The sequence below is a fragment of the Blennius ocellaris genome, assembly GCF_963422515.1.
Source record: "Blennius ocellaris genome assembly, chromosome: 7".
Taxonomy (NCBI): Eukaryota; Metazoa; Chordata; class Actinopteri; order Blenniiformes; family Blenniidae; genus Blennius; species Blennius ocellaris.
Genome location: NC_137656.1, coordinates 29,518,096 through 29,545,430, shown reverse-complemented (window position 1 = coordinate 29,545,430; position 27,335 = coordinate 29,518,096). Strand labels below are relative to the sequence as shown.

The 27,335-nt window shown below is 44.1% G+C and overlaps 1 protein-coding gene across 7 annotated transcripts in view; it reads right to left on the bottom strand.

The window, feature by feature from the left end:
- Positions 1–26,917, bottom strand: part of mtmr3 (myotubularin related protein 3) — a 35,705-nt gene extending 8,788 nt beyond the window's left edge. For 3 of the 7 annotated variants that reach the window (XM_080498864.1, XM_080498867.1, XM_080498869.1), the window contains exons 1-18: positions 26,747–26,917; positions 24,119–24,187; positions 22,567–22,623; positions 21,274–21,363; positions 19,962–20,078; positions 14,829–14,846; positions 13,859–13,941; positions 12,791–12,957; positions 12,623–12,719; positions 12,250–12,363; positions 11,216–11,406; positions 10,793–10,924; positions 10,566–10,677; positions 4,033–4,228; positions 3,758–3,943; positions 3,404–3,574; positions 2,002–2,147; positions 78–1,623 (exon numbers count right to left, since the gene is read on the bottom strand). In XM_080498864.1, coding sequence (XP_080354990.1) covers positions 78–1,623; positions 2,002–2,147; positions 3,404–3,574; positions 3,758–3,943; positions 4,033–4,228; positions 10,566–10,677; positions 10,793–10,924; positions 11,216–11,406; positions 12,250–12,363; positions 12,623–12,719; positions 12,791–12,957; positions 13,859–13,941; positions 14,829–14,846; positions 19,962–20,078; positions 21,274–21,363; positions 22,567–22,569 — 3,369 coding nt within the window. In that variant the 5' untranslated portion in view covers positions 22,570–22,623; positions 24,119–24,187; positions 26,747–26,917. Of the gene's footprint in view, positions 1–77; positions 1,624–2,001; positions 2,148–3,403; positions 3,575–3,757; positions 3,944–4,032; positions 4,229–10,565; positions 10,678–10,792; positions 10,925–11,215; positions 11,407–12,249; positions 12,364–12,622; positions 12,720–12,790; positions 12,958–13,858; positions 13,942–14,828; positions 14,847–19,961; positions 20,079–20,497; positions 20,617–21,273; positions 21,364–22,566; positions 22,624–23,144; positions 23,221–24,118; positions 24,188–26,746 lie in introns of all 7 variants that reach the window. The other 4 variants (XM_080498866.1, XM_080498870.1, XM_080498865.1 and 1 more) reach the window with 3 other exon arrangements.
- Positions 26,918–27,335: the final 418 nt, after the last annotated feature.

Sequence of the window (27,335 nt, the reverse complement as noted above, 5' to 3'; positions counted from 1 at the left end):
ACAAACACACCGAATCGTCAAAGATCTCCATCATAACCAGGTCAGATGGCATTGAGCTATTTCTCAAAAGGCCTCACCACTTCGTCTCCGATGTCCCCATTGATCCTGTGTGACCCGGTGTGCTGCTGATTCTCCAGGCGGCTCCACAGCTCCTGCACCTGCTTCTTCAGAGTCTCCACCTCCATCTGGTGCCCCACCTCTATCTGCCTCAGCCTCTGCTGGATGGCGTCAGTGTGCAGGGTGAGCCCATCGTCATCCAGGTGGCTGCGAGACGGCTGCTCCGGGCTGACGGCGGGGCGGCTATGTACACTGTGGTAGCAGCGGTGCTGCGAGCAGCTGCCACGCGGGAGCAGGATCAGAGAGTTGCAGCTCGCGAGGGACACCTGTCGACTCAGTGGGACCCGCTCGCCATTTCCTTTGGCCCAGTGAGGGCCTCCACAGGGCTCGCCATCAGAGCTGTCCCCGTTACTGAGGCCGTCCCTGCTTGTGTCAGTACTCGCACACTGAAAGGCACTGATGGAGGGTCGCTTGAAGCCCCCGTTTAAAGTACTGATAAAGCCATGCTCAGCGGGCTCCGGTCCTTTTCCCTTCCTGGAGCAGGGCGGAGGGGCCCAGCCGTTGTCGCAAACGGACGTCTGCATGGAAAGATCCAACCTGCTGCAGGCCTCTTCGGTTAAAGTCTCTGTGGAACTTTCCATAAGAGAGATCCTCTTATCCAGCGGCCCCACAGGCTCAGAGAGGCCGGACTCAGATTCAGAGTTGGGGTATGTCTCCTCATTCACACCCGCCTCTTCAGGTGAACTGTCCCCAAATCCATTCGTCATAGTTCTTTGTGCTGAGGGCTCGGACTCGCCCGAGCTGGACTCAACAGGTCTGTGTGCAACCTCGTCCCGTACCAAGGAGTTCTCTACATTCTGCTTCACCAGTTCGTCTGACGTCTCCTCAGCTGGCTGCTGGGCCAGCTCCTCGTCCCGCTGTGAGGATCGAGGAGGAGGAGGAGGAGGAGGAGGAGGAGGAGGAGGAGGAGGAGGAGCAGCATCGTCACTCTTCTCTGTCTCGGTCAAACCATTTTGTGGAAGGTGCCCATTAGCAAGTGTCTGTGCTTTGACCTCAGTCCCGTTAACTTCCTCAGACTGATGCTCCTCCTTGACAACCGCTTCAGCTCTCTCCTCTGTATCAGCGTTAGTGACATCAGAGGTGGCACCACCTCCTTCTCTCTGAGCGTCAGCTCCTGCCTCCTCCTTCGTGGCTTCCTGAAGAATGTTCTCCATTTGTCCTTCGGCCATGCCCACCGCCACAGAGAGCTCTGCCTCTTCTGCATCCTCCCTGGGCAGGTTTGGCAAGGCCACCTGACCGAGCTCAGCCTGCAGACCCTGTGACTGTGGGCTGTCGTCCAGTTCGGAGCCCGCCCCGTCGGGATAAGGCCCAACTCCATTAGGCCACACCTCCTGATCCTGGCTGCCCCCTCCATCGGGCCCCGCGCCCATGTTGAGCTCCAGCGAGCGCCGGTGGTCCTGCCACTTCTCGTTGAGGCTCGGGTCACTGGAGCGCCGGTTCGGAGGCAGCGAGCTTCCCAGCTCACATGCGCTGGGCAAGTTGTCAAAGGAACGAGTCTTCGTACGTCTGAGGAGGAAATCAAATAATCACTCGGTGTGTTCGCTGTGATTCAAACGACAGCGGCAACAACAAAACAGTGAGCTAATAAATCAATGCAGCAGCAGGAGAAACAACAATGTAAGAAGGCAAACATATTGAAAGCAAAGCATTCACACTTCAACACAGAGCTCACTCTCATAAATGACGAGATACAGAGGAAACAAACTATCCTGGGATGTTACGAAAGTCATGAGATGCGAGATAAGTGCATCGTAAAGCAGCTTCTCCTCAGGCCCTCGCAGGCAGCAGCGCTGAGGATGGGCCCCTCTGGATGTGGGAGGCTAGAAACGTCATCTTACATGAGTGTGTAGGAGTGGGGGAGCTGGTGAAGCTGGCCAGGCTCACCTGCCCAGAGGCGCGTCCTCCGGGTTGGCGCCGGGCACCGGGTAGGGAGCACACGAGTCATCGGAGGGGGTGGTGGGGGAGGAGCTGGGCAGGTACACTGCCGTCCACAGCATCAGGTTCCGCACGTGACACACTGGGTGGAGAATCTGCAACAACAACGGGGTGTCAACTCCAAACTCCACAAGCAGAGATGCAACCAACTAGATTACTCTGGAAGAAATGTCTCCGATTATTGAAACCCTTTTACTGCTTATTCTTATCTGTGATTGGGCGCAAAGCTCTTTTGCTCTAGTTTAAATATAAACTGAGTAATGGTAAGCAGAAGTGACAGAATTAGATTCAAGAGTTCATCCCGATTTCACATAAATCAATAGAGAGAATAGTGATGACAGGAAATGACAGCTTAATGCTTGAAGATGCTTCTTTGTTTATAATTATACAAACTAAATCCACTTATTTTCGGTCTGTCGGTGCAAAAGGCCCAAAATAAAAAGGGCAAAAGGTGTCCTTTACAAAAATGTGCTCTAACAATGGAGGAAAGCGATTTCTTCCTTGAGCATGTGGAGCATTAAAATACTTTTATGCCCTTGATGAACTGCTGGAGGCAAATTGAACTGATACCTGCAGCTGAAATCACCTGTGATGTGAAAATGAACGAAGATTATTGAGGGTCAGATGGAGCTCTGTGAAAAGTGAATATAGCCCTGGAGATGTATTCGTGGCATGAAACCTGTTAACCCTTAAAAATCAGCATTGGTTAAAATGTTTAATCTTAATGTAGACTATTACTGTTTGTTATATTAGTGGTCAAACTTACACATTTCATGCTTTTTACAATAAAATCTCTCTAAATGGAAGATATTTCCCTGAAGATCTGTAAAAGGTTGCATTCCGATTCCACATTTCCACATGCACAAATGCAGCCATGTGTTATTTTGCATTGCAAAACCCTGCACACGCTCCACAGTAACCATCTCTGCATTCATTTAAGTTTCCATCATTAGTTTTTAAAGTTATAGAAAGAAATGGATTTGAATATTTGTGACCACAAACACACAAGGAAAAAAAAAAGCAAAACCAACAATAACCACAAAAGCGCAACTGTCAGAAGGCACCAGGAGTACTTATGGGTCAAGTTTGCACAAGCGATTCAATAAAGCCAAAGAGAAATTCAGAGACTGTTTTGAGGCTCGTCCTCTGTGCCAAACAAAAATAAGTGTGAGGAAATTAAACTCACTTCTTTTTACATTGTGCAAGTGCTTTTTAAATTGAATTATTCAATTGCGAACAAGCAGAACAAAATGTTCAAACACTTTTCAAAACCGTGCAAGTTAAATGTAATATGAATCACAGTTCCTGTATTTCCTGCAACGGTGAATGACAACAGCAGCGTGACACGTACGATCTCGGAGTGAGACGAGTACAGCATGTTCCTCAACGTGCGGTTGGCCGGCCTCAGCAGGGACCACACGGAGCAGGTCCTCTCCTGCACATGGCGGTCCTCCCGCTCCTTACCGCTGTTACACAGGAAGGTGCCGAACAGGCAGGAGTAGGTGTGCTGCACCACTTTCACCTGCACACGCGCACGCACGCACGCACGCACACACACACACACACAAAGAAAGAAGAGTGTACTGTGACTTGTGAAGTCCGGAGGTGGCTGCATGCTGAAACCCAAACTGTAAGACGTGCAAAGGCCTTCTGAGGTGTGAAGATGTGGGGGCAATGGGAGTGGAAGGGTCGGGTTTGGACGTACTAGGAAGGCCTCGTTGAACTCAAAGGAGCATGGGAACTGCCTCTGCAGTTGGTGAACACAGTCCAGCCACTGCAGAAAGACAGGGCAGCGCTCGTTCAGGTCCTCAGAGTTTTCCCCGTGGCCGCATCGGTCGGCAAACTTGTGGCCAAAATCCAGCCAGTCCGTCTCCACCAGCACCTGGAAGCCCTGCGCAGACGTCACAACAGCTCAAACTCCAGGAACGTCTTACATCAACGCAGGAAACGTGTAGTGTGGACAGCAGGCCTCCTGTGTACCTCAATAGTGCGGTAATAAGGGTCCAGCAGCAGCTTGGACAGCGCAATGATTTGAGGCGTGCGGTCCCAGCCGTCGGAACAGTGCACCAGGACCGGCCGCTGATCTCTGTCCACGGCGTTGACCACCAGCAGGGACGCCTTCAGCAGCAGAGACAGGTGCTGCAGCCACTTGGTGCTTTCCAGTGCAGAAAGCCAACTAGACACGTGAGAAAAACAGTAGAAAGACATCAGCAGCCTGAAAAAACTCACAACAAATCCTATCATCACTAAATGCTCAAATCAACACACTATGTGCATGCAGTCACAATACATAAATACACAGCAGAAATGTGTATTTCTAATTCCCAGTGTTCCCTCTGCATTCATTTAGTATTCCTAAATCCTTGTTGTCGCTCCTTCAACTTTCTCCCTTTTTTTTTTCTTTAACTGACACAAATGCACCACTGCAGCAGCTCTCCACCTTCACAGCAGAGTCCTGCACTCACTGGGTTGGGAAACCGCGAGCATGGTGAGTCCTGCGATAGGGGGCGGGGACATGCAGGCAGTCGTTTGGCTGCGATAGCCAGTTTAAGTAGCGGCAGCTCCATTTCAGTGTGCAGTTTAAGGAAGTGAGCCTCCAGCCGTCATTTGGATGGTGAATTATCGAAAAAGATGGCCAAAGATTAGTGCACATCTCGCCCAAAGCCATCTACAATATGTGTACACTGGAGCCTCGGAAGAGGAGACCAAGTGAGAGCAGGCACGTGGTCGTGCACGGTGAGGTTTGAACTGTTAACACACCTTAATGAGCTGACAGCCTCTCCCACAGCTCCGTGTTGCAGTGACTCCTCTAACTTCCACTTTAAGACACCAGGAGTCAAACATAAGGCCCGTGGGCCAAATACCAGCCAGAAAAGCTTCAGTCCGGCCCCACAAACACCAAGCAAGGTGGTTATATAGGATTTATAGGAAGGATTTATTTTTTTTACATTTCACTGTATTTTGCAGCAGAATGTCTCATTAAAATTGACTTTGTGTTGAGATTGTAGTCATTTCTAGTAGAAACTGTGTTATCTTGCAAAATTATAGACAATTTCATCATGTGGCCACAACAAAGCAAAACTTTAAAGTGTACATTTAAAGGGTACTATAGCAATATTTTAACAGTCCAGCCCACTCAAGATGAAACTGGACTATATGTGGCCTTTGAAGTCAAATTGAATTTAGTATATATTTTCTATACCTCTTTGTATATATCATATTCATGTGTATATATATTGTATACATCTCTATATTGGTTCAGTTGTGTGCTTTTGAATAGGCACCTTTCTTCCACATTTTTGGTTCAATTTGGTTCATTCAATATCATCACAATGCATTACGCACTATTAAAAGTCTATTTTTTCAAAATTCCCAGGTGTTTTTCCTCCATTTATATAATTTGTATTTTAGATTTTCTTGATGTTATGATTGTATAGTATAATTTTTTTTATATTTGGCCAGCATTTGGGCAGCTGGTTGCTGCTGCCCATTTATGTCCACTTTTAGAATTTCTTGTATATTGATGTTTTGATGTATTTTGGAGCGACTGCAATGACAAAATTCTATTCATTTCAATAGAAAAAGTCTAAATAAACCATAAAACAAATTGAAAAAAGAGAATAACTTCCCCAGTGGAGTGCTAAATACATTTGTGTCAATGTAGATGATTTGAATACTAGTATAACTTCATTAACTTTGCAGAGCAGATATAGAGATGCAGATTGTTTTCAAGGTTTTCTGCCCCTTAGTGGTTGAACTGGTTACAGCAGTTTCATTCATGTGTACAAAGTTTGAGTAATGATCACGTAATACTGAAAACATATTGTGACCTTTGACCATCATTCACCTGACCTACTTCAATTATGAGTCAATATTTCACCCATCATATCTTATCTGGGTTATTATTCAGAGCTCTGTGTTGTTTTTAAATCTAAGCCCCGCATACTTTGTAACCGACTTTCTGGAGGAAACGCACCAGATTTGGCTCTGGTTTACCGTACCGCTGTTTGATCTTGTAAAAATACAGACAATTTCATTCCATACACTGTGACCACAACAAAGGAAAACTTTGAAGTGTAAATTTAAAGGTTTTTATATCAATATTTGACCAGTCTGGTCACTCAGGATGAAACTAGACTGTATGTGGTCCCTGAAGTACATTAAATCTTATTTAATCATTATCTTGCATATATGTATTTATATTGTATACATCTTTGTATCGGTGCAGTTATGTGCTTTTAAATAATCACAACATATTTGAAGTTTGGTTCATTCAATATCAACTGGTCCTACAATTTGAAATGTTTTTTTTTAACCAATTCATCAATTAATCGAACAAATACTTAACCAATTAATCAATTATAAAAATAATCTTTAGTTGCAGCCCTAGTGGTTTTTATTGTGTATGAACCTGAAATTGTCTGTGATAGAGGAAGATGACCCTTGACATTTCAGTCTGTGAGCAGCCAAATGTTAAACATAAAATTAACCTCAGAACAGAAATAACTACAAACAATTTTCATAAAAACATACATATATGTCTGACTGTCTATTAAAGGTCCCATATTCTACTAAATGGACTTTTCTGGTCTTTAAACATGATAAAAGTGCTATTTGGGGTTCATAAACATTCCCAAAGTGTTTTTTCATTGATTCCCTCCAGCTTGAGTTCACAGTGATGTTTCTCTGTTCTACCTGGTGGGGGAGCTCAACATCTTGATTCTATTTGATGACGTCACAGAGCTGGAGAAGCCCCGCCTCCAGGAAGATTGACATGAGGAGAAACCAAAACAAGACACGCCCACATCTCAGTCTCTGCTGCTTCACATTGAACTGCTGTTTTTGTTGTTCCACATCTGTTTTCACCTTCATGTCCACTGGAGAAAATGTGTTTTCACCTTCATGTCCACTGGAGAAAATGTGTTTTCACCTTCATGTCCACTGGAGAAAATGTGTTTTCACCTTCATGTCCACTGGAGAAAATGTGTTTTCACCTTCATGTCCACTGGAGAAAATGTGTTTTCACCTTCATGTCCACTGGAGAAAATGTGTTTTCACCTTCATGTCCACAGGAGAAAATGTGTTTTCACCTTCATGTCCACAGGAGAAAATGTGTTTTCACCTTCATGTCCACTGGAGAAAATGTGTTTTCACCATTATGTCCACTGGAGAAAATGTGTTTTCACCTTCATGTCCACTGGAGAAAATGTGTTTTCACCTTCATGTCCACTGGAGAAAATGTGTTTTCACCTTCATGTCCACTGGAGAAAATGTGTTTTCACCATTATGTCCACTGGAGAAAATGTGTTTTCACCTTCATGTCCACTGGAGAAAATGTGTTTTCACCATCATGTCCACAGGAGAAAATGTGTTTTCACCTTCATGTCCACTGGAGAAAATGTGTTTTCACCTTCATGTCCACTGGAGAAAATGTGTTTTCACCATCATGTCCACTGGAGAAAATGTGTTTTCACCTTCATGTCCACTGGAGAAAATGTGTTTTCACCATTATGTCCACTGGAGAAAATGTGTTTTCACCTTCATGTCCACTGGAGAAAATGTGTTTTCACCTTCATGTCCACTGGAGAAAATGTGTTTTCACCTTCATGTCCACTGGAGAAAATGTGTTTTCACCTTCATGTCCACTGGAGAAAATGTGTTTTCACCTTCATGTCCACAGGAGAAAATGTGTTTTCACCTTCATGTCCACAGGAGAAAATGTGTTTTCACCTTCATGTCCACTGGAGAAAATGTGTTTTCACCTTCATGTCCACTGGAGAAAATGTGTTTTCACCATCATGTCCACTGGAGAAAATGTGTTTTCACCTTCATGTCCACTGGAGAAAATGTGTTTTCACCTTCATGTCCACTGGAGAAAATGTGTTTTCACCTTCATGTCCACTGGAGAAAATGTGTTTTCACCTTCATGTCCACTGGAGAAAATGTGTTTTCACCTTCATGTCCACAGGAGAAAATGTGTTTTCACCTTCATGTCCACTGGAGAAAATGTGTTTTCACCATTATGTCCACTGGAGAAAATGTGTTTTCACCTTCATGTCCACTGGAGAAAATGTGTTTTCACCATCATGTCCACAGGAGAAAATGTGTTTTCACCTTCATGTCCACTGGAGAAAATGTGTTTTCACCTTCATGTCCACTGGAGAAAATGTGTTTTCACCATCATGTCCACTGGAGAAAATGTGTTTTCACCTTCATGTCCACTGGAGAAAATGTGTTTTCACCTTCATGTCCACTGGAGAAAATGTGTTTTCACCTTCATGTCCACTGGAGAAAATGTGTTTTCACCTTCATGTCCACTGGAGAAAATGTGTTTTCACCTTCATGTCCACTGGAGAAAATGTGTTTTCACCTTCATGTCCACAGGAGAAAATGTGTTTTCACCTTCATGTCCACAGGAGAAAATGTGTTTTCACCTTCATGTCCACTGGAGAAAATGTGTTTTCACCTTCATGTCCACTGGAGAAAATGTGTTTTCACCATCATGTCCACTGGAGAAAATGTGTTTTCACCTTCATGTCCACTGGAGAAAATGTGTTTTCACCTTCATGTCCACTGGAGAAAATGTGTTTTCACCTTCATGTCCACTGGAGAAAATGTGTTTTCACCTTCATGTCCACTGGAGAAAATGTGTTTTCACCTTCATGTCCACAGGAGAAAATGTGTTTTCACCTTCATGTCCACTGGAGAAAATGTGTTTTCACCATCATGTCCACTGGAGAAAATGTGTTTTCACCTTCATGTCCACTGGAGAAAATGTGTTTTCACCTTCATGTCCACTGGAGAAAATGTGTTTTCACCTTCATGTCCACTGGAGAAAATGTGTTTTCACCTTCATGTCCACTGGAGAAAATGTGTTTTCACCTTCATGTCCACTGGAGAAAATGTGTTTTCACCTTCATGTCCACTGGAGAAAATGTGTTTTCACCTTCATGTCCACTGGAGAAAATGTGTTTTCACCATCATGTCCACTGGAGAAAATGTGTTTTCACCTTCATGTCCACTGGAGAAAATGTGTTTTCACCTTCATGTCCACTGGAGAAAATGTGTTTTCACCTTCATGTCCACAGGAGAAAATGTGTTTTCACCTTCATGTCCACTGGAGAAAATGTGTTTTCACCTTCATGTCCACTGGAGAAAATGTGTTTTCACCTTCATGTCCACTGGAGAAAATGTGTTTTCACCTCCATGTCCACTGGAGAAAATGTGTTTTCACCTTCATGTCCACTGGAGAAAATGTGTTTTCACCTTCATGTCCACTGGAGAAAATGTGTTTTCACCTTCATGTCCACTGGAGAAAATGTGTTTTCACCTTCATGTCCACTGGAGAAAATGTGTTTTCACCTTCATGTCCACTGGAGAAAATGTGTTTTCACCATCATGTCCACTGGAGAAAATGTGTTTTCACCTTCATGTCCACTGGAGAAAATGTGTTTTCACCTTCATGTCCACTGGAGAAAATGTGTTTTCACCTTCATGTCCACTGGAGAAAATGTGTTTTCACCTTCATGTCCACTGGAGAAAATGTGTTTTCACCATCATGTCCACAGGAGAAAATGTGTTTTCACCTCCATGTCCACAGGAGAAAATGTGTTTTCAGGTACCAGTATGGTTCCTCACTATTTGTCTTGTGGAAGAAGAAGCACAGTGGCCAATGTGGCTGGACTTGTTGTTGTTTTCCACAAACAATGTTTGTTTGTGAGCGACTCTTCACCAAAGAAGCTTCCAGAACTACGGTACTTTGAAACTGGACTTCCTCAGAAGCTCCTCTTGAAACCTGCTGCTATTCCCACAATAAAAGACTAAGGAGGGCCGAGATGTGTCAGTACATTACTACAACTGCAAGCTGAGCTGCTGGCTACGTCACCCAGGGGGTGGAGGAGGCGGCTGTGGGCTGGGCTGCAGTCTCCGTGAGGGTGGAGGAGGTGGAGGAGCTGAGAACCACCATCATGAGGTGACGTCAGCTCAGTCCAAGAAATACTAGAATTTCACTAGTTGTGAGTGTTTCTACTGGATCACCTACATTATTATCCACATGAGCAGAGGAGGGACTGTGAAACATGAAATATACACAATATGGGTCCTTTAAGGAAGAGCAAAATAAAGAATCCCACAGAAGCAAATGTGCATAGACGCACTCTGTTTAACCCGGATAAAGATGCTGAGCAAGGACAGTTTGGAGACTGATATTGTCTCCTAATTCAATCTCTTAACAAAGTTCAACCCTGTTCTCTTAAGCCAGCCTAATTCAATTACACAGTATTGTAACATAAGCGTCTCAGAGCGCAATTGGAACGAGATCCTCCACCTGGGGTTGGACCAGGCTTTCTAAATCAGGCACAGATGTATGGCCAAGGCCAAAACACAGCTGTGATTACTAGTTACCTCCAGTCACTGCACCAGAGATATGATAGCTTTAGGCATAATCGCTTTAGCCTGCAGGCTTGTGTTGTTATGAGGAAATAAGGCCCAATTGGAGGCGAATGAAAACATACTTGGCTGGATCAGGCATCTGAGTGCAGAGGAAACGCAGAGACTGGAAACTCTTGCGGATGGAGTGGATGTTGGCCATTCCCATAAACACCACCTCACAGTTCGGGTAGTACTCTGAAGTCAGAGGCAAGCAATGGTTAAAGAAAAGGCTTTAATTTAAGCATGGAGAACAATCACATCTGAGCTGCTGAATCTGTAGCACTGGCCCACCTCCTTCTGATGTACCTACCTGGGCATTCACAGCCGCCCCCCTTGGCCCTGTTTGCTACAGCAGCAGCGTACGATCTGGCATCCAGGATGAGTAGTTTGTGAGGCTGGATGGCCAAAGTCTCCGCCTCTGAGCTGTTGGTCATGGACGATTCTGAAAGACACGGACACAAAGACAGCCAACAACTTAAACAATGTAATACATCTTCATATGATGGAGATTTGTTGGAGCCCACTGACAAACTTTAGCTGAACAGAAGTGAATGTAAACGGAGAGTCTGCAGTAAACGTCTGCTGCTCCGGACGAGCCTGGGCATGTCAGATTGCACAACAGCGTCTGCTGCAGACTCGTGCAGATAACAACACAACAAATATCTAAGTGCGATGTTGAGTCTCGAGCTGTGAGGGGGTGTATACAGCTCGTCGACACACTGTGAGCTCCTACCAAAATCGGTGTCGGGCAGGTCAGAACTGTTGGTGTAGCTGCCGTTGGCGAGGTGCCTGCGGGAGTTGCCGTCCACGGCACACGCTCTGGCGATGGACTGAACCAGGTGCTCATCGTCAGAGTTCCTCCAGCCCCACCAGCTGACCTCCGGCTGGCCGCAACGGGCAATCACTGCTCCGGTCGTCTGGTGTCTGTGCGCCAGACAGCATAATAAAGACTGCTAGTTTCATATTCAATCTTATTTACTGCAGGAAAACAGCCACTGACTGCCAGCTACAATTTGCAGAGTGCATTCAAAGCACATATAGAACATACATCGTTCATTTGTGGTACATTTTACTGAACCCCCCCCTGAAAAATGCAACACTGGTTTTTGTGTGCAACAGCTGCATGAAATGCATAAACTATACCATTACATCCATGATCTAGTTTAATTTCTAAATATGATACAGATATTAATAATAGCTATAGTTTGTGGTACCAGGATATATTGTGCCACTACTGAAGTGTGCAAGTTGTATTTCAGGTGCGCCTTTTTAAAGAGTTGTAAAAAGAATTCACTGTGTCTTGTGCTTTCTATATATGAGTTGTATTTTATTTGGTTCATTTTGCTCCTATAACTTTAAACTTTGGGACGAACAGCATTTATTTTACCTTCCTGTTAAAACATGCTTCCTTTTGAGGTTGCCAGTGCTCGCTCATGTTGCATTTCATGGCCTCCGCCTTGACACAATTTAGCTCTAACAAATAGATAGATGTCGCCATGTCACTGTTGAAAAAATCCACCTACATACACACCAATTTGTGTGTTGTGATTTGAGTTGTTTGCTTCAAGCCAGACTGGAGGTCAGCGCTAACCAAGCAGCCATTCAGACTCACTGCAGACTGGAGAATCAGCACTGTTGTCGCCACATGTTGCATGTTTCTGCAGGGGCACTAATACAGAGCCTCACAGACTTGATCTAATGATGACATCACTTCCTTCACATAAGGATGCTTTTCATATCTGTGCTACAATAAACAAGCAGGCTGACCTGTAAACCACTGCAGGAAACCTCTTCCACGAGCGGAAGGCAGCCACATTCTCCAGCTCCTTGTCAGTGATCCAGGCTGGCACCAAGAGCTGCTGTGGGTAGCTGGGACAAAGCCTGGCAGCACAAAGAGCAACGTTGAACAAGAGTAGGGAGCACCAACAAGGGCTGTGATGGCTCAACAAAAGCCTCTGTCTATAGACACCTAATCCAGGGCTGGACGCTTATCTGTTCAGCACCATGGAGTACAAAAACACAACCGCCCGCTGTCCAAACCGAGCTCTGACCTGCGCTGTTTGCCAATGAAAGCACAGGACGTAGCTATCTGGGAGCTACAAGTGAGGGACGTCAACACATGAATGGAAGTTACGTTCACCTGAACTTGCTGTTGATGTCAGATATCCTCCAGGCATTCTGAGTGTCGAAGCCCATCCTCTCCACCTCGTTTTTGAACCACGACGTCACGTGTTCACCTACAGGAAGAGCCCAGAAGTCAGATAACAGGAACCTGTGTGTGTGTGTGTGTGTGTGTGTGTGTGTGTACCCGGTCTGCACAGCTCGCCGTGCTGCTCCTTTTCCCCAGCGTACACCTCCATGCACCAGGCATGAAAGGCGAAGGAGAAAAGGTCCTCCAGACGAGAGGGGGGGTGCACCACTGCATTCAGCCGTTTCAACCACACCTGACACTGCTCAAAGGTGGAGAACTGACACCTGCACAGCACACATTGCAATATCCACATCAGCTTACGTGACACAACATATTCACTTTCCCATAAACACCAACTGAACTATTTGCTTGAGTATTTCCTTCCATATCCATCAGATCTTTCTGTTTTCAGAGAACCCAGTCCGTATAAAGTCAATGACCTTGAGTTATAATTATCTTACGCTGCAATATCTAGATGAAATATTGTCTTTTTTTCTCAAACAGGTTTCCAGTTCTAAAAGCAGGCAGTGCCATTACAGCAGACTGGACTAATGTCTTCAGCCCGACTTTTCGGTGTACAGTGGACATTTTTCAACTTTAGTTATTGCAGTGGCAATCAATAAAAGAGAAAACACCAAAAACTATAAAAACTGCAATATTACAATGAGCTGTGACAAAGTGAGTCTTTACAGCTTTTCTACAAAAATGAAGAGAAGAAAAAAGTGCTACTGAAGGTATTACTATGCATGCAAGCAGCTGTGAATGATAGAAAGTATCTAGGAAGCAGTGCAATGGCTGTAAACGTACATTTATTTGCAGTAAATGGCAAGTAACTACTATATTATCCAAAGTCCTGGGTTTAAAGAGGCTAAGCAAGCTAGCAGCATTGTAAGCATTATCTTCATCTATATGTTTAATAAATTACATCAAACGAAGGAATTCCAGACAATTTCTGCAGATTTTGAAGCGACCAGATGTGTGCGCAGCCGACGGTGGTGTGTTGTTCGGTGTTTACCAAACGACTATCATCAAACCCGAAATGACTACTTCATTAACTGCATCCGTTATACTGTATAGTACTCAACTGTACTTCAGTCATTCCTGAATAATTTCCTCTGGGAACTATTTTTATGTTGCGTTTTAGACACCTCACCCAAACAGTAAATAGCATTTTGGTCGTTGTACCTGACGACTTTGCAGTCCTTACAGGTGACGTGAAGCTGGAACATATCCCGACATTCCACGCTCTCGACGAGCTGAAGAGGAACCTGCAGACAGAACAATAAAACTCTCAAAGCTGTATTGACTTAAACTCTCAAGGACAGTTTTAAACTTCACACATGCTCCAACACCTGAAGAAAAATAAAAAGTAATAAAAACATGCGGTCAGTCAGTGCAGGTACAGCTGTTGACCACAAACATCAATCTATGTAAAAAGATTAGTGGTGGTCAACACAGTAATACTCTCATGATAAGAATCATCCACGTGTGCAGCAGCATTCAGTTTAATTAAAACATTTGATTGTATCAACCAAAGCCTTATTCAACACGCTGCTATAAATACACCAACAGCATAGATTACTTGTCCAGGTGTGTTGCCATTCATTTTTCACATCACATCTCCCTGTTCTCTGAATATACATAATCTTCTTAAATGTGCCTATGAGAGCACAAAAACACTCAATACCTGATCTTGAAGAACTCGGATCTGCATTTCCCTTTTGGCCCAAAGCTGCAGTCTTATCTCATATATTCAAATACAATCCAAAGTATAGCGTTGCCAAGTGCTTATGACTTAAGAACATACTTTGAATACTGCTGGGATACTAATGCTGCTTCTGACTAAGCTCTGTTAATTAGTTAGAAGCACATTTAAGTGGCGTCATATAAGGTGTGGCTCAAGCAGAGGTTCACACACAGTTTGGAGACGCAACAAGAGTGACAAAGTTACGGCTGTCTGAGGGCCGTTAGTGGATTAAAAGGTTGGCGGCTGAGTGCTTTGTGTGGATAAACAGTTTTTTTCCCCCCAGTGTCAACGTTAGCACATGGTGCTAAACAGGATGCACAAGCATAGTTCTGCTCCTTGAGGAAACGCACACAAAAGTACACTGTTTAGTCAACCACTCCATGCTGTGCAGCTTTGCAGAGTACTTACTGACACCTCACAACAACTCTGTCCAGAAACAAAGCAGACAGAACAAAAATGAAAGTGAGAGCTATAATCGGCTGCCAGAAATCTGCCCCTGCCCTCCGACCTCCACCCCCAACGGGCCAACGGGCCATCAGGAATCCAGGACCGCGTGTTAGCAGCCCAACTCTTCTTCCAAGCACCACCCACCTCTGAGGCCAATAGGATGACTGGATTTTCTCTTACCAAGGTAACTTCAAAGATTAACCCTGGGTTTTCTGTACTGCGACGGCCGTTCACGTCTTGCTGGGATAAATCACCCCGGCAACCTATTTTGAACGTCTGGCCTGGTCCGGACCAGGTTATGATCTGGATGTTAACTTATAGGTCCACCTCCTGACCAATCAGATATGTTGGAAAATGACTTGTCCATTCTTACATGATCCTGATTGGTGCAATTTCAATTCAATTCAACGTTATTTATATAGCACCAAATACAACACAGTTTTTGAGCTGAACACAGTGGAGAGGAAAAGAGTTTTTAGAGCAATCTTTTTGACATAATAAAAAAAAAGCCTCATCACTGAGGCTTCATATGATGATTTTGTTCTCAACTTGTTCCCAAATCAGTTTAAGGGTTGATCTGACATAATGAGGTAACATTAATGGTCATATCTGACAGAAAGGCAGAAGCATGAATGCCGTCAGTGTGAAGAATTAACATTCCAACAAAAACCGTGCCCACATGGATTAAACTCAGCCTCAAAACAAATGCATGGAAAACATAAACTAAAAGAACGGCAGTGAAGAAGCTCTGCCCGACATGTTTCTCACGTTATAATGTAAAACTGAGCCATCCATATACATTGTCCAATGAAGTAATATTGTTTAATCTCACAAAGTCACCCAATAACAAGTCTGCAACTTTCTGACTTTAGATGTGGCAGCAGTGTTGCTTTTAGCCTGGTGGATGTGTTTTAACTATATATTTTCAGAGAATAATTAATCCTCCATGGTAAAGTCAGCTGCTCTGCACAGTTTCTCCGTGTGTCTGATTGGTCAGATGCTGCACTCTGCCACTCTTTTTATGTGAACACACAGTGATGCTGAAGGGAAACCTATAAGTTGAGCTACTGAGTTGTAAACCCGCTTCGTGGTAATGCTTATCAGGGCCGCATGTCATGGTAAGTCAACCCAGATAACAGAGAGATATCCTGAGTATGTTTATCCAGAGTCGTCATTATAGGCCCTTGATGGGTGAGCTCCGACAGCCCGGCCATGTGATGCAAGACACCTCATCAACTCTGCTCAAACGTGTGAGGATAATGATGTCTTGGTCTGACGTGAGCATGAGGGTGTGTGTGTGTGTGTGTGAAATGTGGATAACTATGTGGAGCTCCAGTGATGAGCCGAGTCAATCAACATCAAATTAGTCTATAAGTGTTTTGATACATGAACTTCAAATCCAAACTCAATTTGTCCGATTATTGCTTCAAGAATGAGAGCACTTCTTGTCCTCTAGAGAGATGGGAGAGCCCTGGCTTGATTCAGATTTTAACAACTGTGTGCTCCAATGAGTGAATCAGAAATCAAACCCTATGTAGTGTCATCAGGGGTTTAGCCAATCCTAATTAAGGTAGGCCCTTCCTTTGACCCGCCCACAATTTAAAAAATGAGTCAGTGTGCTAAAGAGCTAAAAATGGAATGTGCCCCAAAAAGTTTGGATCAGTAAAACCATGCGCACCTACTTCTACACACACTTTCCTTTTATAGATCATAGTCCATCTGGAAGGCTGCACAGTTCATATCCCATGCTCAACTCACCCACATTCTACCATCAATGGTCAATGCAAAGTACCTCAGGAATATTTTTACATCTTAATCAGCCTGCTGACTGATGGCATTTCACGCTAAATGGAAAACAGGGAAAAAAAAAAAATGTTTATGGAGACTGAAATAAGTCACTGGGGAGGTGGAGGCCAGGAAAATGAAATTATTTGGTGGACACAGTCGTGGCTTCACTAATAAAAGAAAAAAACAAGTGGTTGACAGAAAGTTGTCACCACAATAAATAGAGTGAGAGCTACAAAGATCTGTGACTGCAAACGCGTAGAAGGTGGAGGCCCAGAGGAGAGTGGCATCATGGGGGCGACACCCAAGCCCTCCGTTGGGACCAAAAACGGCTATCGTGGTTGTGAAGGCCACCATGTGGCAGTGTTGGAGAGGGAAGGAGACATCTTTGGTGAAGACCACAGTGGAGACTAATAAAATACAGTGTTATCCGTTTATTAAATGTATACTTTTAGTATTTCAACAGGGACTGTAAAAAGGCTTTGTCTCGTATCCTCAGTCACTAGAGAGTTGGAGGTGGAGGGAGAGGAGGAGGTCGTCTGTCTGCCACACCGGGGCATCCACAGTGCACCAGGGCATCCACAGTGCACCAGGGCATCCACAGTACACCAGGGCATCCACAGTACACCAGGGCATCCACAATACACCAGCACACACGGCTGTCACAATTGATAATAAATCAGTGTTCTCTACCACGCTGCGTCATTTCCAGATGAAAGTTTAACATATCAACATTGAGTTGCTGATTCAGTAGCAATGTCTCACTAAAGAAATATCAAGAACACTGCAGCTTGACTGTTTCTGATTACGTGGATCAATAAGTTTGATATGTGATGACTAACTGTATGAGATGGATCTGGCTTCAATTCTCCACCTCACCATGAGCACCGCCAGGTTCCTCGTGTCCAAAATGTGACTGCGTAAAGGTCCAAAGTTGACGTACTTGTACACACATTCTCCCGCAAAGTGCATTTTTTTTTAGATCACAAACTTTGCGTGAGAAGTGGCATAGGCATCTTTCAGGACCCATTTTTATAAAGCAACCTCTATAAAAAAAAGACCCCTGTTCTGGCACATGGCACCACAAGAGGAAATACTTCCTCCTCTTCCCAAGATGGGCATGTGTGGGTGGACCCAGTCCAGCTCACACAGACACAGCAGATTCTGAATGCAGCTCATTTGATCCAATATTCAAATGGGAGGAACATCTTGACAGGTTTCCAAAAAGCAGCGGGAACATCTCACTTACATCCAGAAATAGATGTAAGCCAACAATTGTTTATTTAAATAGAGAAGGTCAGAAATATTTGGTATTATTATACTTGAAATAAATTCCAAGAAAACTCGGAAATTGAAGAAATTGAGGCATTAACTAAGACTAAAACTCATTTATACCGACAAACAATAAATCCCTTTAAAGCCACGATTCTAATATACAACAGGACTTTCCCAAAATAAGAAAAACAAATCCATTTCAAATTTTAAAAAAGCACAAGTTAGGAATACGTTTCTGAATAAATGTGGTGCTCACTCAAGTATTTTCAGCAATATTTTGTGTGTCCCCACACTAAATTCTTTAATAGCAGAGAGACCAGACTCAATAGCCTCAGTTAGTGAGTTGTGGTTGTTTCCTGAGATTTGCTGACAGTAACAAACAATCATAGACCACTGCAACACTTTAAACACAATGAGTCGATGCTTTAGACACATCTGTAGATGATTAAACTTCTTTTACAGGAGGAAGTGAGAGAACTGAAAGTGAACATTGTATCACAGGATTTGTGATTGTGCAACTTCCCCGTCCTCGTCAGTCCGCAGCGAAGCAGCTCGCCGACCTGAACAACATATGCTCTCCCCAAGGCACAGGGCGAATTTATTTCACGATCAGATGTTGGCAAATGCTTAATTTTAGAGCAGCAAATCACATGTAAGTAGATAAGAAAGATCACACTGCACATAATAAGAGCCCCACAGTCCCAAATTACACATCATACCCCCCAAATGTACAGAAATACACTTGTTTATTATAAGCAGTGTGACTCCCAGTTATTAGCTTCTGCACTAAAATTAAATAGTTGAGTAGTGGGATTACGAAAAGTCGGGATGACGCCGATCCGATCCAGTATCAGGTTCTGATCCCAACGTAATTCACAGATCAGAAAGCTCTGATACAACCTGTGGAGATTTCCGATCCATAAAGCTTCATCTGTGTTCTACTGTTGCTGGAACTCCACAGTGTTTCCCTGCTGCTGCTCTGCTGGCTGGCTGCAAACTGTGGACTGGATTTCCTGAAGAGAGGCGGGTCTCAATGAGACGTGGAGTAATGAGTCAGGAAATCCAGTCCAGTTTGCAGCCAGTGAGCAGGCTAGCGTCGTAGCGCTGTGCTAGCCAACTTTTCATGTCCTCCTCCACGCTAAACTCCCTGGAAATAGTCCCAATGGTTGGAGCTGCTTAGAGCGGAAACATTGTGTTGCTGCTGTGTTGCTAAAGAATTTCTCCAGGGATTAATAAAGTGATTGTGAGGGTTTAAAGATAGAACTAGTTTATTATGAGATGATGACGTCACGCAGACCCCCACATTATACAACTGGAATAAAAACACTTTGTACTGCTTCCTTTTCTCACCTTCTACTAGCCTCAAGTTGTCTGTGGAGAGAATACATGCTTCCCTAATAAAAAGAGTTTTAAATAACGTAGCACTCTCAATTTGAAGCATGTTTGGATTGGTGGTGGGCGACAGGTTCTTGTGAGGAGTTTCCATGTTCTGCCTGAACTTAGGTTCACTCCAGCTTCCGCCAACAATCCAAAGACAAGCTTACTGAGTTGACTGTGGGTGTGAGTGTGTTTGTCTTTCTCCCAGTCTTGGGATCGCCTCAAGCTGGAGAAAGCGGCATAAAAGATGGACGGATGAAGAAGTGTAGTGAACATCTCTGTGATGGTTAAAGACTGATGTTTCTCTACAAAGGGACCACATTTGGGTAACAAAGCTGATACCCACAGGGAGGGGGAGGGAGGGAGAGGGAGGGAGAGAGCCTGACTATTATGCATCCCCTCTGGAGCCGCTGCTGTCATGGCAACGGCAAGTGCAGAGAGAAAACGGAGCGGGTGTAGAAACAGAGGTGATGAAGAGTCGGTGGAGATCAGCTCCGAATGGCCTGGTCACTGCGGTGCTGCCACATCCGCCTGCATCGCTCTCCATTCACAAAACAATAGTACACACTTTCACTCAGCCTCAAATAGAGATGCTGGACTTGATTCTACTCTCTAATGTCATCTGTGACCTTGCTGTAACTTTCCAGAGACACTTACATTAACGACAGACTCTTTGAACTTTATGTGGAGGCGGTAGTTGGACATGGCGATGATGGCCTCCTCTGCTCGGCCCACATACTCGGTGAACTCCCCGTGCAGCTCGGGAAAGGGCACCTAGTAACGACAGCACAGGAAGCCTTTGAAACAACGCAGACTCACTCAGATCGCTGCTCGTCATGAGGCAGGCACACAGACACACGATAAAATTCATTATTTCAATGAACATGTTTTTGTGTTCACAGGATCAGCAACACTGTGGCAATTTTAAAGTCAGTAAAACTTTAACCTACTTTAAATTTGGATCCCAGTTAATGGGCAGATGCGACTCAGTCACTAAATTTCACTAAACTTTAAATGGTTGGGAACGACGACCTGCTGCCTGATGAATGTAACTTAATTTGTGTTGAGGCACAATAGCGTCAGGGTAAATAAACAGGATAAATCCATAATAAATACTAAAAAATGCCAATATATTATGTAACAGAGGAACATTTTTAATAAGAAGTTAGAAAATATTGCAAGGCAAGACTTGCCTTGGATTTCCTCAAGAGGAGCTTTTGGTAAATCTCATTTTAATGCTTTACAGTACAGAGCCTGATGCTTCTCCACAACCTCTTCAGATGCTTTCAAGGAACCCAAAGTCAATTTTCAGCTGCAGAAAATGTGCAAGTCTCATAAGTCATATTATCATTGCAGTATTACATTGGATCACCAGTCTTAAAGAAGTAGAAAAGTGTACAGTGTTAATTAAAACAGAAAACAAATACAATATAAAAGTAGACAAAAGCTAGTGGAAGAAGATGTTTTCACACATGGCTAAAGCTGCTTGGACACTTTGGGGCGCCACTCTACTTTGAGTTTTCCTCCGTGGGCCCTACAATCTGTAGAATCTATAGAAGGCTAATGTCTCCACTCTCCACCTTCACACTATCTACAATTCAAAATACACACATCACATGTTCAAAATACCAAATTTAAACTCCCGGCCTTTTAAACACTTCAACCAAGCTTTCAGCTGAATGCAGCAGAAAAAAAGAGGATAACCACTAGAAAGGGAAATAGTTTCCTGTATTTGAGAGACCAGCCGGTGAAGAGCAGAGGCTCTGCCTCTGGGCCTCGAAGAGGAACACATCTCTGGTTAGCAAACTGTTTCTGCACTCATTTTTCTCCACTACAGAAAGTGAAGAGAGAGAACTGAGAGCGCGCTCAAGTCACATGGTGGTTATGTAAGTGATTACAGAGAGGAGACTCATCCACATATTTACACATAGCCATCTTTTTACACGGCGAGATAACACAGCTCACTTACCTGCATGTTTTCCTCCTCCAGGACGGGGGACTTCTTGGGAAATATCCGATTGGCCTGGATGCACTCCAGGCTCTGCTGCCCCTCCTCCTCCTGCAAAGAGAAGCCTTGTTAAAGTCTTTATGGGACCGGTGGCAACTTTAACCACCACATCTTTCTTTCACACAAGTATTTCAGTCTAAACATGGCCTTTGACACATTTGTCTTATTTACCACGATGCTGCTGCCACTCACTCGAGCACATCCACCCAAGTATCCACAGCTTTGAAGACATATCTACAAGCTTTAGGGGCTAGAAGGTTTTGCTCAAGGACACTGCAGCAGTGGTTTCTATGGAAGACACATTTTTGTCCTCTTCTTTGCATCATGTGACTTCCAGACTGTTAGGAAATGGCTCAAGTATCACAAACACCTGTTGTGACAGAGTTGATTTAAATCCAACACAACACTCGTGCATTTATGCTGCTTTGTGTGGCCGTGTCTTTGTTCCTTCCCACACTGTAATACAGTGCAACCAAGGCAAATTCACTATAACCATCCTTGTACAACAGGCCAACGAAAACAACATATAGAGCTCCAAGTATAGAATCGGCAGGGCATTAAATATACAGCATACATCAGAAAGAGAGTCTAAAACAAATACTTTATTTACAGATATGCTCCTTTGCAATGACCAAATGTTTGAGGTCATAGCACACTTGTGCAAGAGGGACATATTTGATCAAGGATGCATTACAGGAGCGTTCAGCACGGCGACACAAGAAAAGTCTTGGCTTTTTCCTCAAGAGTGAAAAGGTGGTGGGGAATGGCCTTGTGCAGACAGTTCAACACAACTCGAGTCCGTGTACGAAGATGGAGGTGGTTTGAGTGATGGCAGATAGCAGGGCAGCAGTGCACATCCTGTGTGATGCTGGCTCAGCAGGAGCTGTACTGATACACCCAGCAGCCACGGTCAGACCAACACTGTGCCGAGGCCAGCTGCCCCGCAGCGGCATGCCAAGAATGAAACACAGTCACATGGATCAAAGAGCCAAAACATCCGATCCGGCGGTTATGTCATGACGCAACCACACTAAACAGTTATCTGCCGGGGGACACTGAAAACTGCCTTGCTTCAAGAGCAGCCTCAGAGGACCTTCTACACTGCAGCGATTGACACAACGGTCTGCTTCAGTGGAAAACAGTGCTGATTAAAAGTGAAAAATCAATGGCGAGCTCCAGTCTGCAGACTGTAGCTGAGTCACAGGACACACAGCAGTTATAAAACAAAGCATGCATGAAGGGAAAATACTTTACCATGGCCCCTGTGAAGGAGTGTGGGTCACCCAATGAGAAAACTGGGCCTGGATCCGTCTGCACAAAAAAAGAGAGAGAGTAATTATACGCTGCATGGTCTTATCCAGTGAGGCTGTAAGAATAACACAAAACATTTTGGTCAATTATCCCCTGCTCATAATCAAAAATCTGAATTAAAGAAAGGAGGACTAAATAATGTGTATATCAAGAATCATGAGAAGAACATACACCCGACTGTTGCAATATTTCCCACTTTGTATGCAGATACTGTGAACAATAGTAGCACATTTTTAAGAATGGATGATCTATTTTATTAACAGTCTTGAAGTCATTTTCTTGGCAAATTTAGTTTTGTATAACATCCATCTTTTCCAGCATCTTACAAATTGTAACTGTAACAGTATGGCGTTCCAATAACAACTGAAAAAAAGAAGAAAAATGTGAATATTTTGAGATGGTGCATTTTGGATGTTTCAAACTTAAAAGCTCCAAGAATAAATAATACAAGACAGAAGGTTTGAGTTTTTCCAGTGATGCAGTCAGCACATACTTCATGTCCTTTCCGTCTGTGAACAGACCTGTCGGTGTGAGTGTGACTGTCACATGTTGGCTGGGACCTGCTTCAACCCTGAATACCCTGAAGTGGATGAAGCGCTGTGGAAAACGTATGTGTGGGTGAGGTTACATTTCCTTTCCAGTGTAATAAATCAAAAATGTGCTTAAGCTTCGCTGATTCAACTATATATATATATATATATATATATATATATATATATATATATATACATACATACACATACATACATAACAGAGCCATTCACTTCAGCAAGACACCTATTTGGGAGATTTACCTCAGACAACAAGCGCTAACAAAGATTCCCAAAGACTCTTGACATGAAACAAAAGTAAAAGTGGGAGTTTTCTGGAGCCCTCCAACATAACTGCATGTTTACTTGTCACTGTGGGGTTCAGATACCAACCACAAGCTGCAATTTCCCTGGTTTCACTTAAGCAAGGAACCTCTGTGCATGTTCCTCCTTATTCTCCAATAAACTAATTTCCTTGCTTTTTTTCACCATGGGCTCCCAGTGGGGCACAGATATATCTTTATGATTCATGGAATTCCTGCATTTTCCTAAAGTTGATGCCTCATCTGCAACATCAGAACAAGTCCTCAGGGACGACTCAGCCCACAACTGACCGTAGCCCCTCCTCCACACCAGTGTGCTGCTGGTCAAGCCGTCGACAAGCTGTACATGTAACATTGTAAATGAGCAACAGGATGTGGAGATGCTTTCTCAGAGAATGGTTCCAGGCAGAACCATCGACTATTAGTTTGTGAGCCCTTGGTTGGGCAGTCATGTTCAAAATGTTCAATAGCGAATCAATCCAACATGAAATGGTAGTACAGGGGAAGCCATGGCCTTCAATAGCAAGATTCAGGCTTCCAGTAAGTCGGCTGCATCCAAATCAGGAGAAGCACTGGTGGTTACAGTTCATGAATATGTCTGAAAACATCATATGAAATAGTTGAAAACATTGTTGGACTCACGACAGACGACTGGTGAGAAGCAGTCCTGATGATCCTGTTTGGAATCTCTCACAAGTCAGACATGGAAATCTGTGGAAAACAAACCAAATAGTGAACAAAGGTTTATCCTTACAAGGTTCTCTGCATTCTGCAGACGACTTTATGGAAACATGCAAGCAACAAAAGCTCTTTTGATTCCCTGGCAAATATAGACGTCCCAGTGGTCGCAGTGGCTTCATGTGAGCTCAGAGATACAACTGACACTGAGCTGGGATGTTTCTCGTAACACAATCATTGAAGTCCAGTCACGTGAGCCAATGGTGTAACTTCCAGATAAACACAAATAGTCATTTTAATCATGTCATCAACAGACAGTCTCAGTCGTCTCTTGACGACCGTATTGAAGATACTGCAGTGTACAAAGATGTACAATTTGAAGTGAAGCTGCTAGACAATTGTTGCCCTGAAAGCTGCTCAAGCACACACACACACACACACACACACACACACACAGACACACACACACACACACACACACACACACACACACACACACACACACACACACACACACACACACACACACACACACTTATAACAATCGGCTGCTATGATGTTTTGAATTTCCTGACCCAGGTGTCCTTGAGGCAGCTGACCAAGAGCATTGATAGCTCCCAACATTTCAGTCAGGTAAAGTGAGAGTGTACAATAAAGCTTTCTGTAAGTATTGCCTCCCATGTCTTGTAAAATCAAGCAACCTGTTGAGGATCTTGTGAGCATATAAGCCCAGGAACAGTTGTAAAGGTCAGCCACTCCGACAGAGGCTGAAACCTGATCTAAGAGGGTCAGTGAATGGGCAGCGGGCAGCTCAGGAGCTCCATACACTTCCTGGGTTGATTTCAGATACCCGCGGACCAGGGGGAGACTACACTGGAGGAGGGCCTGAGCATCGTGCAGTCTGAGGGGAGTGTTGTGGGGGGGGGGGGTACTTCACTGAGTGGGGAGTCCAGCTTTTACTGCTGGTGTGACTTGATAAAGCGTATCTGCCCAGCACACGGCTCTTTTGAACTCAGCGGGCTCAGGACCCGTGGCCACAGCTCAGCTCAGGAAGAGTCAGAGCTTTCACGTTACTCCTATCCCATGACGGGCCAACACATACGACAGGCTGCAACTTCACTGACACCAGAACTCCTCAGTGGTTTGTGAAAGAAAAATACTAACAGAGGCTGTGACCTACAATAGCAAACAACCTGTGCTTTGTAGCAAATTACAAACACAAATCAGGATTAACTCATAATTAGTTTTAAGATGATTTTTTTGATTCGGCTAATATAAAAATGTTAAAAGGTGCACACAATGCACTGGATACTCTGGAAATCAAAAAAGTCAAGTTAGGCAGATAGTTGAATCATCAAGAATATAAGTTAACTGAATAAACTCTTAATTTAAGAAAAAATAACGTACAAGGGTAGATAAAATAAAGTTAAAATTGGGAGACAAAAATGTAACACAAACTCCTTTGAGATGCAAAACAACTGAAATTTAGCCACAGAATAACTCAGCAATCACACAAAACAAAATATTGAAGACAGAAACAAATTCACTGCTGCAGAAAAATCAAAATGCTTTCCACAGCAATATCTTTCAGGTAATTCCCTACATCTATGACGTCCTTTTTTGCTGTTCTTTTTGGCCACGTATTCAAACTATGTGGAGAATTTAGAGCTGCATTTGTGTCTCTATAATAGCTTCATAGCTTTCAAATCAGAATGTGTCTAATTACAGTCAGAAGCTGTAGTAAGTCACAATAGTATTATGTGGCTATTTAAGCTTCGTCGTTATTTGAATGAGTCTATTCAGTCAGTTTATGCTCATTCGGTGATTATTCTTTACATAAACCAGATTTAATGGTGATTTCAGGAAGGAAACATGAAAGACAGATGTGCATTTCTTGATTTATAAAGCCCTGAAATCACGTATACTTGCAAAATGATGTTGTTCAAAGCAAACAATGCATGACTTTGCATGTCAAACTACCCGGAGTTTACAGAAACATGACGTGACTAAGTATGCATAAGAAAAACGTGCATATGATAGAAGTCAAACGTGTCGCAAAAGGACGTTAACTGAGAAACAGATGGAGGAAAATCATTTGTTACCAAAGGGAAAAGTTGCTGGCTAGCTTAGCCTGTTCCTCCAACAGGTTGGCCACACAGCCAAATACATGTGTAAATACAGGAACATAAGCAGGTAGTGAGTGGAAACCTGACAGCTGCTCGTGTTTCTCTGTTCGAGGGGTTTAGAAACGTTTTATCAAGCTCACGTCAGCCGCGAGCTCGCGAACAACAACTAGCTGCACCGTTAAGTGAATCCACCGGCTGAACCTCGACTCTAAATCCGTATTCCAACGGCACCTCGCCGGTATTTACATTTACGTTACAGCAAGGAGGGGTGTCGTGTTGACTCCCTGCGGTGGTCGGTGTTTGGTAGTTGTGAGATAACGCGGTTAGTGAGTAAGCTGGTTAACAGGCATTAGCCGCCGTGGCTAGCGCAGCCGCTGTTTTTGTTGTTGTGAGATGGAGGGCGGACCCCAGCGCCGAGGCCTCTGTCAAAACACTGCGAGCCACGGCCGCCCGCCGGCGGACTCACCGGCCAAAACCAGCACGGAGAAGTCGGCAGCCGAAGATTCATCCGAAGCCCGTGCAGGTACCGAGCAGCAAAGCGAGCTGGGTCAGGCAGACATGAGTCATATCCGAGCCGCGGCCAGCTACCACCGCGTCCCCTTCCAACTCAGAGCCGTCGTCGCCATCACCGTCAACTCTCCAGCCCGACACCCTGACGTCGGCGTGACGTCAGCGCGTCGCTGCCAGACTCGGGAGGGAAGGAGGAGGGGCGCGGCGCTTCGACTCACCACGCGGTGCGACCATGTAAACATTGAGCCGCGTCCTGCCAGGACTCAAGATCGTAACGTGTTACATAACCGGAGAGGACCTTCCAGTGCAGTCCTATATAGATGTAGTGTGGAGCAAGATGTGCAAATATTAAACAACAACTCAGAGAAAAGACAATTTACAATATCCTTGTTAGTGCTTCATATATTATTTGCAGTTATCAAACTGATCCAAATATTTTCCAACTGTTATGAGATTAAACCAGCTGAGGTGGCTCGGGCATCTATTTCAGATGCCCCCCGGACGCCTCCCGAGGGAGGTGTTTCGGGCATGTCTCTCCGGTAGGA